Source organism: Hevea brasiliensis, unplaced genomic scaffold (genome assembly GCF_030052815.1).
Source record: "Hevea brasiliensis isolate MT/VB/25A 57/8 unplaced genomic scaffold, ASM3005281v1 Scaf9, whole genome shotgun sequence".
NCBI lineage: Eukaryota > Viridiplantae > Streptophyta > Magnoliopsida > Malpighiales > Euphorbiaceae > Hevea > Hevea brasiliensis.
The window spans coordinates 1,315,356-1,328,795 of NW_026615310.1; the positions used below are offsets into that span (position 1 = coordinate 1,315,356).

The 13,440-nt window shown below is 24.4% G+C and overlaps 1 protein-coding gene across 1 annotated transcript; it reads right to left on the reverse strand.

Annotated features, from left to right (window-relative positions):
- Positions 1 to 1,793: 1,793 nt before the first annotated feature.
- On the reverse strand, positions 1,794 to 9,529 carry LOC110651882 (putative receptor-like protein 8). The gene is made up of 5 exons (XM_058142910.1): positions 9,106 to 9,529; positions 8,822 to 8,977; positions 8,631 to 8,705; positions 3,740 to 3,889; positions 1,794 to 3,658 (listed from the first exon to the last, which is right to left on the reverse strand). Exons 1-5 carry the CDS (start codon positions 9,488 to 9,490, stop codon positions 1,902 to 1,904), a joined length of 2,523 nt encoding a protein of 840 aa, XP_057998893.1. The 5' UTR covers positions 9,491 to 9,529; the 3' UTR covers positions 1,794 to 1,901.
- Between the last annotated feature and the right edge of the window lie 3,911 nt (positions 9,530 to 13,440).

Below are 13,440 nucleotides of genomic sequence, written 5' to 3' on the forward strand. Positions count from 1 at the left end.
ATAATTATAAAATATGATTATCATAAACAGTTAAGAACAAGAGAAATGTAATTGGCATATTCATCAACTACAACTTACCTTGACTAGGTATTGTTCCTTTGAAATTACTCCCTTCTAGATGTAGGATTTTAAGGTGAGTCAATACTTCCAGTGATTCTAATAATATGCTTCCTTTTATGGTTATACCTTTTAAATAAAGCACGCTTATGTTGTTTAAACTCTTTATTTCTGTAAGTAAGATTATAATATAAATAAAATAATTTTCATAGCATATTCAATATTTATTTTGTAAAAAAAAATAATCCGTTTTGAAAATTTTATCTTAATCTATTAATGGAGTTACGGGCCAACAGTAAAAGCATATATAATTAGATAACTATAAAATTTTACGATCAAATTGTGAGAAATAAAAAGGAAGAAAAGAATAAAAAATTATATCTAACCTTTTAAATTGAATGGTCCTTTCAATTGAGTGTTTCTGATATATAAAAATTTGAGAGATGAAAACCCATTGAGAAATGATAAAATGTTGATACTAAAGTTGTTATAACTCAAGTCAAGGAGCTCTAAGTTACTCAGCTTCAATAATTCTTCTCTGCCTGTAGAAGTTATTATTTGCTTGTAGCTAATTTAAGAAAACTAATGATGAATGAAATAAAAGATCAATTCCTACCATATGAAGATTTAAAGCCTTCAATTGCATTAAATGATAAATCCAACTCCTTCAAACTTGTTAGAAAATTTAATTCTGTTCAATAATACAAATGCATTAATTTTGTTTTAGAAAATCAATTTCAAGTACCTTGAATATTAATTACTCCTTTCAAACTATTTCTACCTAGATATAAATATTTTAAAGATGAAAGACCACTTAGAGATGATAAAATGTTACTGTGGAAATGGTTCCAACTTAAATCAAGAAGTTCCAAATTGCCATGTACTGATAACTTTTCAAAACCTACACAAAGGGTTGTAGTTAAACATTAAACAAATTTAATAAACAAATAAATAAATAAGGAAAGAAAAAAACTCATTAAGTGCATTTCAATCAATTTGCAAGTGTTATAATAATGAAATTGATGGACCTTCGTTCTGAATGCAACCAACTATATTATTTGATTTTGACGGTATTTAAACTGAAATCAACAAATTAAATTACAGAATCATATATGTTTGTTTTTCACATTAAGTGGGTTGTATTTGGTTTTCAAGATTTTTACTTCTTTTAACACTTTTTAAGCTTTTATAATTTAATTTTTATTGAATCTTTTGCATATACATGTTATCATACACTGATTAAAAAACAAATATTAATTCAGAATGTATAATTCATTAAAAAATAAATAAGAATAAAAAAAATGAAATAATGCTATTTACGTGTATCTTTAATATGTATAACCAATATTTATAAGTTAGATTCTTACTATGTTAACCCAAAACCCAAATTGAAAATTCAGTTTATAATTATTTTTAAACTATAAACAATATTTAAATGTATAAAACCTCTAGTTTTAGTTTGAATTCTTTCTGATTGATCAGGTTATTCGATTTAGTGGTTTCATTGTACAGCTGTGGTACTAGTCATTAAGGATGCTAAGCAAATCCGTTTGTGCTTACCTTATGTAGCCAAGGGAAAAAATTTTCAAGTTATTCCTATTTTCTCTTTGAGATTATTCTCCAACAATTTTAGTTCTTATAAATCTGGATTTTGAAACCAAGTAAACTTAGAAAGAGCTTGTAAAATATTATTCAGTCCTTCAAAATGGCATTATAAAAATGCAACATTATCCAAATACATGAACCTATAAAATATCCATTAATTAATATGACTGTTTGAGTTTTGATCTCAAAGTCGAGGTTAATAAAAAGATACATAAATGCATAATAAATACATAATACATTTATCTACAAAATAATTTAAGCTTGGACAAAAAAGCAAAATTGTCTACTATAAAATAATAGCAATTGTCTATACTAATCTGAATGAAGTAAAACCAAACATGTCGCCAATATGGATTTATGAATAGAACTATGGCAATTGCCAATAAGACCATAATGTAAGCCACCCCAAAACTCACATAGAAAACACCCATATCCATGAAAAAATTACTTTCTTCATCGTCAATTGAACTTCTTGAAGTTGATGGAGGGGATACCATTACAATACAATTCTTTTGCATTGGCCATCCATGAAGAAGAGGGTTACCTCGATAGCTACTTTCATCAAATGTTGCAAATTGAGCAACCCTTTCAGGTGTTCTACCAGATAAATTATTGTATGACACATTGAAAACTTCCAAAAAATTTAACTCAGTAAGCTGGGAAGGGATGTGGCCTTGCAAGTTGTTGTATGAAAGATCCAAGCTCTCAACTTGGCTTAAGTTGGAAAATGATGCTGGGATTTTTCCTATCAAATTGTTATGGGACAAATTTAGTACATGGATCTCATTGAGGTTTCCAATTTGGATAGGAATTTGGCCTGTCAAATTGTTGCATGAGAGATCAATTCCAGATATATAAGATAGCATACCACTTTTGTAAGAATAGGATCTACTCTTTGTTGTAAACTCTAAAGCTTCATCCATAGTATCTTCTACTGGCATATATGAATTACTTGTAGATCTTAGACAAGGGAGAATATGACCAGAGATATTATTATGCGAAAGATCAATCAAACTTAATTGAGTCAAATCGCATAATTGTATTGGAATTTCCCCTTCAATGTTATTATGACCCAAGATCATATAGCTCAATTGAGAAAATCTTCCAATCCCGGATGGAATGCTTCCAATCATATTATTATGGCTAAGATCTAGCACAGCCAATTCAGGGCAATCACAAAATGCATCTTCCAATGATCCTTGTAGCTGGTTTTTAGACAAATAAACTTCCCTTAATGAGACACAATCCATGGTTAAGTGCTTAGGTATAGTACCCGACAAATTGTTATTAGATAAGTCTAAGCTTCGCAAGAAGCTCATATTTCCAAATGAAGAGGGAATGCTACCATTGAAATCATTTGAAGACAAGTCCATATATCTCAATCTTGGCAAATATGTTCCTATCTGCAGTGGAATATTGCCATGGAAGAAATTATCTGAGATATATAACTCTGACAAATTCATATGAGAATGATGTGGTAATTGAAGAAGTCCTGAAAGGGAATTGTTTTCTAAAAAAAGGCCTTCTAGTTTTGTGTTGTTTTCTAACAACCAATATGGAAACCCTCCTCCCATTTTCAAGCTTGAGAGATCAACATATTGTAAATTGTGTTGATGATAGAGGAATTTGGGGAATACTCCACCGCATGCATAACCAGAGAAAGAGAGATGATCTAATTGAAACTTTGGGGTCAAATTTTGATCATTTGTTTCTGCATATATTTTATTTGTACCCACATTTTCAAAGAATTTGAGTTTTGAATGGTTGAAAAATGGACTCAATGAGATTGGGATTTGGAAAAGATTGTCTGAGAGCTCTAGAAGCTCGAGGTTTGTTAAATCTCTAAGTGGAGATAAAGAGATGTTTCCGACGAAATTATTGGAAGAGAGATACAAAAATTGAAGAGATGTCAAGTTGGCAAGACATGAAGGCAAGCTACCACTGATTTCATTATCGGAAATGTCTAACTCTTGGAGTTGTTTTAGTTTACACACACCTGAAAATTCATTTGTAAAAGTTTTAGTAAGAATCTTCAAGACGAAAGAAATCTCAAATGTATAGGGATTATCAAGTTTACCTTGGTTTAAAAACTTCGTGTCATTAAGTTCACAACTACTCAATGATAATTTCTTAAGAGAAGACATTACTCCAATTGATTGTAGAATGTTGTTGTTGATGATAGACCCATCCAATTCTAGATATTCCAAATCCTTTAGATGAGGCAAGCCTATCACACACACACATAAACATATGAAATAGGGAAAAATATATTTAGTATTTGATTTGGCTAATATCAAATATTATTTTCTATAAAAGGGAGATATTAGCAAAATAAATAAAAGAGGACAAAATCAATTACTTGATAAAAATTAACACAAAAATATAATTAGAGAAATGTATCTGAAAAATAAACGTTAAGGGTAAGAGAAATGTAATTAGCGTGAACTACAACTTACTTGACCAAGTGTTGTCCTTTTTTAAATTATTCCATCTTAGATATAGGATTTATGGTAATACCATTTAGATAAAGCATGCTTATTTTTGCAAGTGAGAGTATAATATAAATAACATAAGTTTCTTAACATATTATGTATTTATTTTGTGAAAAAAAAAATCATCCCTTTGAAATTTTTATTTTTAACACGTGTTTTTATCATTTTTAATCAAAATTTTTAAAAATCATAATTTAAATTTTAAAAATAATTATTTTTAATTTAAATAATTTATTTTTCATATACAACACAATTGATTCTATGTAATTTATAAATAATTTATACATAACTATAAAAATATAATTATCATATTAACAATTTTGAAAAAACATTTTTATAAAATATTTTGGTCACTAAAGACGTTTAATGACGAAATATATGTTTTCGGCGATAATTCTTACGTCATCAAATGTCAAATTTCTTGCAGCAAAAGTATATTACATTATAATATATTACAAATGGTATCAAATTAATTTTTAAAAAATTTATGTCACTGGTACATATTTATATATAATTATATATTATATTTTAATATAAACAATGAAGTAGGATCATTGAAAAAATAATGAATTAATTAGAATAAATTATATTAATAAAACATGAACCTATAAATGCAAAGAATCCGTAGATCAAAATAAAATGATAATCATAGTAATTTATTTGCATATATTATCGTTTGTTTTGATGAATATATAATTATATAACTAAAGATAAGGCTTTTGTCTGAATAAGATTAGATCTGAAAATATTTATTTTAAATTATAATTCAAATGTTAATTTATATATTATTATTTTTTTGTTGTTAATTAATGGTTGTATATAATTTTTTAGAAATGATTTATATGGTTTTTAATTATATATTTTTTCAAAAAATTTGTATATTATATATAGACAAATATAATATTTTTATTAAATAAAAATTAAAATAAATATACTGATATAGAATAAAGTGACTATTAAATTTTTAATCTAAAATATTGTTATGAAAATATTCAGTTTTTATATGTATGTGGTGCGTTAAATGTGTATTAATTTTTATATCATGAAAGGACAGAGCACAGTATAACTTTTATAACGACTCTTATTTTTATTTCTTTAATTTTTCAATCTAATTTCAATTCGTTTTGTATTTTGACTTAACAATAAGAGGATTAAAATTAAAATTCATATTAATTATATTATTAGATTATAATATCAAAATTATTAAACTTTCTCATTTTATTATAAAAATGCAATAGTTCTGTTTTAATGTAAATGTTAAATATCAATAAATAATATTTTTAAATCAATTATTAAATCATATTTAAGTATTTTTATAAAACATAATTTTTTTATCAAGTTAGATTTTAATAGAATTATATATAAAATAATTCTTGCATAATAACTAAGAATAGGACTAAAAAGCAACGGAAATCATGTTTAAAATATAAAAATCTTTAATTAGTTTGTAAGATTATTTATTAATTATTTTATAATTTGAAATTGTGCATCTTTTTGTAAATAATATTAAAATTATGTTCATTTTAATTAGTTTACAAGTTTGTCTCTACGTCAAATAATTCATAACATGTAATTATTTTATTTATATATATAATAATTAAAATATTAATTTAATTACTTAATTAAAATATTAAAATTTTTGCAGTAATTAATATTATAATTTAATTAGTATATTTGAAATATTTTCATGTCATTCTTTTATTGTTAGAAAATTTTTCCATATCTACAAGACAATTATAAAATAAAATTTTATGAAATATGATAATTTTATTTTTCTTTCACAATTATATATTGTGAATTAATTTAAGTTTGTGCGCATATTAATAAATATATTAATGTTAAATGATTAATAGTGTTTTTTTTTTCAATATTGATTTATTTAATCCACTAAGATTGATAATTTATTAAAAAATATAACTGTAGAAAACCCATCATACTCATTAGAAAATTTATCCATCAAAAGAAATTATGGAAACTTGAAATATGAAAGTTATTTATGTGATCATAATAATTATAATAATATTTATATGTATGTTTAAGAATATATTTATTAGCTGGAGTTTATAAGGATTTTTGTAAATTAAAATTATTATTTTTTATTTTAGAAGTTTATAAATTGATGTTGCAATTATAGATAATTTTTTAGGGAATTGTAAATACTAATTTTAAATGTTGTAAATACTAAGCTTTAGTAAGAATCTTCAAGACAAAAGAAATCTCAAATGTAGAGGGATTATCAAGTTTACCTTGGTTTAAAAATTTCGTGTCGTTAAGTTCACAACCACGCAATGAAATTTCCTTAATAGAAGACATTACTCCAATCGATTGTAGAATGTTGTTGTTGATGATAGACAAGTCCAATGCTAGATATTCCAAATCCTTTAGATGAGGCAAGCCTATCACACACACACATAAGGATATGAAATAGGGAAAAATATATTTAGTGTTTAATTTGACTAATATCAAATATTATTTTCTATAAAAGGGAGATATTAGCAAAATAAATAAAAGAGAAGCAAAATCAATTTCTCAAGAAAATTGAATTTTCGGTAACTAAAAAAAATGGCCTTTAACTTTGTCCATTGTTTATTCTAAAAAAAGAAAAAGGGTTTGTCTGTTGTTATATTCAACAATTTAAAATAAAATTCAAAATTAAAATAAAAGATATAAATTATTATAATTATAAAATATAATACACTAATTTAAATATAAAATAAATTAATTGATAAAATTCCTTTCCATATATTTAATTTAGTTTAAATTTACTTATCAAATAAGAATACTATAGTAAAAAAAATTATTAATAAATTATTTTCATTAATTAATTAGTAGGATTTAGCTTTATTCGTTGTTATATTCTTCCGTATAATCAACAATTTAAAGTAAAATTTAAAATATAAATTTAAATAATTATAAAATAAAATTTACTAATTTAAATATAAAAATAAATTAAATCGATAAAATTTATATATAAAAAAATTTTTCATTTAGTTTAGGATTACTTATAAAATTATAATAAAAAACTTTTATTAATAATTATTAATTATTTTTATTTTAATATTATAATTTTTAATAGTATAATGTAAATGAAATGGGGAAAAATATAAGAGAACGTTAGTATTGATTTGGTTAAATGTGAAGTTTAACACTTAATATGAAATATTATCTTTCTATAAAAGGGAGATATTTGCAAAACAAATAAAAGAGAGCAAAATCAATTACTTGATAAAATTCAGCACAAAAATATAATTAGGGAAATGCATTTTAAAAATAAACAATTAAGAATTACAAATTACCTTGACCTGGTATTGTCCCTTCGAAATTACTTTCCCATAAATAGAGGCTTTTAAGGTGGGTCAATACTCTCAATGATTCTAATAGCACGCTGCTTCCTTTTATGGTGATACCATATAGATAAAGCACTCTTATATTGTTTGAACTCCTTGTTTCTGCAAATAAGAATATAATATAAATTAAATAATTTTCATAGCATATTCAGTATTTATTTTGTGAAAAAAAAAATCATCCTTATGAAAATTTTATCTTAGTCTATTGATGCATTTACGGGCCAACAATAAAAGCAAATTGTAAAAAATATTTTTATTTATTTAATTTGGAGATAAAAAATTAAGTTGATTTGTTAAGTCAAACGGATAAATTTTACATTGGATTTTGAAAATTATCGACTTAATTTTTAATTTTTAAATATTTTAAATTTTATATAAATCAAAATAAATTATTAATTATTTTGAATCAAATAAATTGAAAATAAATTGACATATAAGTCACGTTATCATTTGCTTGGCCTATATATCTGACAAGCATTTAGAAAATAATTTCTTTAATTTTTTTGTAACTTGTTAGAAATGAAAAACATAGTAAAGCGTATATACTTTATAAAGATATTCACATGAAAAGAAAAAGAAAATTTTGTTTTATTTTTCTGATTTTTTGCTTTTAAATTTTATTTTCCTAAGTAAATATTTTGTTTAAAAAAATTATATTATTAAAATAGTATACAGTGAAGAAAAATGTTAAGTAATATACATATATTAAATATGTACAATCCGTACCTCTTGAGTCCACAAATTTTGTAATGTTGCTTTGGCTCAAGTCCAATTCCTCTAATTTGCTTAAACCCAAATCTAATTAAGTAAGAAAGCACATATAATTAGATAACCATAAAATTTTATGATCAAATTGTGAGAAATAGAAAGGAAAAAAAGAATAAAAATTATATCTAACCTTTCAAATCGAATGGTCCTTTCAATTGATTGTTTTCTATTTATAAAACTTTGAGAGATGACAGCCCATTGAGAAATGACAAATTGTTGATACTAAAGTTATTATAACCCAAATTAAGATACTGTAAATTACTCAGCTTCAGTAATTCTTCACCACCTGTAAAAGTTATTATTTAATTGTAGCTAATTTAACAAAAAAAAAGAAAGAAAGAAATAAAAGATCAATTCCTACCATGTGGAGATTTAAAGCCTTCAATTGCATTATCTGAAAAATCCAAACTCTTCAAACTTGCTAGATAATTTAATTCTGTTCAATAATACGTTAGTCGTTAAGATGTAGAAAGGGCGTTTACAATGCATTAATTTTGTTTGAGATAATGATGATGATGACAATAAAAAGGGTAGAAAATCAATCTCACGTACCTTCAATATTAATTATTCCTTTCAATCTATTATAATTTAGATATAAAAATTTTAAAGATGAAAGACCACTTAGAGATGATAAGATGTTGTTATTGAAATGGTTGAAACTTAAATCAAGAAGCTCCAAATTGTCAAGTACTGATAACCTTTCAAAACCTACACAAAGAGTTGTAGTTAAACATTAAATAAATTTAATAAAGAAATAAATAAACAAGGGAAGGGAAAAAGCTCATTAAGTGCATTTCAAACAATTTGCAAATGTTATAATAATGAAATTGATGGACCTTCATTTTTAATGCAACCAGCTATATTATTTCCCTGTAAGGAAAGATTCTTCAGTTGTTGAAAGGGTAGAAACAAAGAAGCATTTAGATACCAATCTCCTCCTCTTCTTATACCCTCAAGAGAGAGTTCCACAACATGCCCTGTGGTGGTGTTGCACTTTACCCCTCCCCAATTACAGCAGTCAGTATTTACACCCCAAAGAGGCATATCATAATCATGAGAATAATAATAAGAAGAAGAATAATAAGAAGAAGAAGAAGAAATGAACTCAAACTTGAGTTGCAAAAGAGCAATTCTCTCATGCTCCAAACAACCATCAGAGCACCAACTCCCCTGTAATAATAAAATCATCACCAATATCCAACACCCTTTCATAATCTCCATTTCTAATATTTTTTATGTGGAATCGTCTATCTCTTCTGCATCTAATGCACATAGCTTTAGCCTTTTATAGGCAGGGACGAGATCAATGGCCGGGCCTTTGGCAAAAATCAATGACTTTTTGGATCAATCTTGTTTTTTGTTGGTATGCTTAACCATTAATTTTCCGCGTTCCTTCCATTATTCATTCTTTATAACTTGCAAAGGACACCTCACTTTTAAGTCAGCTATATAAAGTTGTTGATTTCTTATAATGTTTTATTTATTTCTTTATGCAATGTGCATTCTCCACAATAATTATGAATGCAAAGTGAAACTTAAGTTAATACACAATTAAAAAAACTCAAATTTGAATCTATTCAATCCATCTGTTTTCCACCTATACTTTTGACTTATTGCCATATTTTCCATGAAAACGTGTTAACATGTTAGACCAATTTATGTTATTTGTTTTGTTCCTTTAGCAGAAACGTTGACTGGAAGTCAACTCAATCAATTTTAGAATTATTCTTACTTTATTTTTCTATATAATATCTTTTGCATGTAAACAATTGCTATATTTTTGTGAAAATATTTTATAAAAAAATTACATGAAATAAATGTGAATTTTGTAAGATTAAAATTGTGAAAGAATTAAATTATAAATTTATAAAATATCATTTATAATTCAAAATCATAAATTAACATATTAAATAAAGTGAACTTTGTGAAATCGTAAGAATTTTATTATAAAATTATTTACTTATATAAACATTTAAAATGAATTACCATGTTTAAATATATGTATATATATTCATTTATTTTAATGTTTTTAGTCAATATTATTATTTTTTTTATTGAACTTTGCGTTATTGCATCAAAACAGTTGCCGCTCTATATATACTTTTAGAATTTCTTATAATATTTTGTTCATTTCTTTATGACAGGTTTATTCTCCAGAATAATTGTGATTTTTTTTTTGTCTTTTTTAAAACAATTTTAAACATGGATATCTTGAAACTGATATAGATAAATAATAACGTGTATATATGAAGAATAATTAGGATTTAATAAATAACATTTAAGTAAAAATATTAACATTCATATTTTTTTAAAAAAATTATTGATATATATTGACTAAAATATAGTTTTAATCAAACTTAAAATTTATTTTTATATATAAATAAATTTTCATTAAAATAAAATAAAATATTTTTTATTTTAAAATTATTTTCATTTATAATAAATTAAAAAATTTATTAAAAATATTAATAAAATTATTAGAATTGCATTTAAATTTTGACCAATTTAAGTAAATAGAATAAAATTAACACAAATTTTATAATTTTGATAAAATTAACAAAATTAAAAAGTATTTAATTTTTTAAAATTAATCTTATTCTTAAATAAAATTTTATTTTGTCAATAAAATATTCTATTGGAACACTATTACTAAGCTTGTCTCTATCCTGAGTCTCCAGTTATTAGAGGAAATTTAGGGAGGGAGGTAGAAATTATATATATATATATATATATATATATATATATATATATATATATATATATATATATATATATAAGCATTTAAAAAGGAACAAATGGATGTACCACCACCACCAAGAGAAGCCTTTCAACTTGTGGAAAATAATGTCATTTTCTTATGATAACACTAATTGACTTGACAAAAGCAGTGAAAAAGAAGGAAAATTGGGAGCAAGAGCTAGTGGAAAGCGGTGAAAAAGAAGGAAAATTGGGAGCAAGAGCTAGTGGAAGTCCACTAGCTCTTGCTCCCAATTTTCCTTCTTTTTCACCGTCGCTTTTGTCAAGTCAATTAGTGTCATCATAAGAAAATGACATTATTTTCCACAAGTTGAAAGACTTCTCTTGGTGGTGGTGGTGGTGGTACATCCATTTAAAAAGGTATATATATAAGCTTTTAAAAGGGTGGTGGTACATCCATTTGCTCCTTTTTAAATGCTTTTATATATATATATATATATATATATATATATATATATATATATATATATATATATATTTGTTTACCTACCTTCATTATATGTATAATTATAATTTATTTTCAATAAAATTTATAATTTATGATTGCTATTTTTGTGAAAATATTTTCTTTTTAAAAAATGTACATGATATAATTGTGAAAAATTGTGCGTGAATCATATTATAGAATTATAAAAATATCATTTATAATTCAAAATCATAAATTAATAGATTAAAAAAGTGAATTCTGTAAATTTTATTATATAAAACTCTATTTAGATATATAAAAATTTGAAATGAATATATATATATATATATATATATATATATATATATATATATATATATATCATTGCTCAAGCAGCTGCCGTACTGTTTGGTTTGGTTTGCTTAACTATTAACTTTCTGCATTTCCATTATTCATTCTTATTTTCCATGAAAACGCGTTAACATGTCAGACCAATTTATGTTATTTGTTTTGTTCCCTTAGCAGAAACCTTGACTAGAAGTCAACTCAATCAATTTTAGAATTATTCTCACTTTATTTTTCTATATAATATCTTTTGCATGTAAACAATTGCTATTATAGATTAACTACGATCATCAGTATGGGTTATATGATTGTTTATAATTTTTAACTTTTTTTTTTATTTACCAGCCTTTATTATATGTATAATTTTAATTATGACTTTTAACATTTATAATTTTCAGATATAGTTATTTTTTAATAAAAGAGTTTATGGTTGTTGCTTTTGTGAAAATATTTTTTTTAAAAAAAATTCATGAAGTACTTGTGAATAATGAGTTTTAATATTAAAAATTGTGAAAATAATTATATATATGTATGAAGTTTCACTTTATTTTTTAGTAAATATTATTAATTTTTTTATTGAACTTTGAAGTTCATTGCATCAAATTAATTTTTTTTATTAATTTTGGTTGATACGGAAAGATTATCTAGAAGATTTAGGAATTTCTTTTCCTTCCTTAGTGTTTCCACCAGCCCTTCCAATTGCAGTCCTAGGGCCCCTTAAGATTCAGATAAGAAAAGAGTTCCAAATCTTTATGCATGCACCTCCGTATAAGTGCTGCGTACAAGTTCCGGCAAGGAAAATTGGGAAAGATCAAACCAATTTGACCGCTAGTGGCTGGTCTTTCCCTTTCCCCAACTCCATCTCCTCTTCCACCCGGTGAAGCTGCTTCTGGTTCAAGAAAGCACTGACTTAGGCTTAGGAATTGTTTGCGTTCCTTCCATTATTAATCATTTATAACTTTAATTCGGCTACATAAACTTTTAGATTTCTTAAAACGTATAATGTTTTATTTATTTCTTTTATGCATAGTGCATTCTATTATGATATATGTTTTTTTAATGGTATATGATAAGTTAATTAAAGAAAGCAGACCATTCTAAAACAAAATAATTATGATAGGATGGTCTACTTCATCCAACCTGTTTTCCACTTCTACTTTTAATTTATTTTCTTATTTTTCATGAAAACGTATTAACGTGTTAGACTAATTCATATTATTTTTTTTATAAGAATAATTGCCATTCAACCCAATGAATTTTGGAATTATTCTTACTTCTCTTTAGATACAGTGATAAATTTAGAGCTCATCCTCTAATAGTTTTAACTCATACAGAATCTGAAAATATATAAATTCAAATAATTTACAAAACTGAGAATTTAATTAAAAGTCAAGTCAATGATTCATAAAACTCAATTAATCTGAAGTTGATCCAATCACTTTGAATTATGAATTAAAAAATTAAATGAATAAAAATTCTAAAAAAATTAAAATTTTGAATTCCATGAAAACGTGTTAGACTAATTCATATTATTTGTTTTGTTCTTTTAGCAGAATAATTCATATTATTTGTTTTGTTCTTTTGGCAAATACCTTGACTGGAGGTCAACCCAATCAATTTTGGAATCATTCTCACTTTATTTTTCTATATAATATTGCTATTT

Coding starts and splice junctions, on each gene's coding strand:
- LOC110651882 (XM_058142910.1), bottom strand. CDS start 9,490: ATGGAGATTATGAAAGGGTGTTGGATATTGGTGATGATTTTATTATTA. Junction 8,978..9,105: donor TGGTTGCATTAAAAATGAAG/GTCCATCAATTT, acceptor CTCTTTGTGTAG/GTTTTGAAAGGTTATCAGTA. Junction 3,890..8,630: donor AGGCTTTAAATCTCCACATG/GTAGGAATTGAT, acceptor TGTGTGTGATAG/GCTTGCCTCATCTAAAGGAT.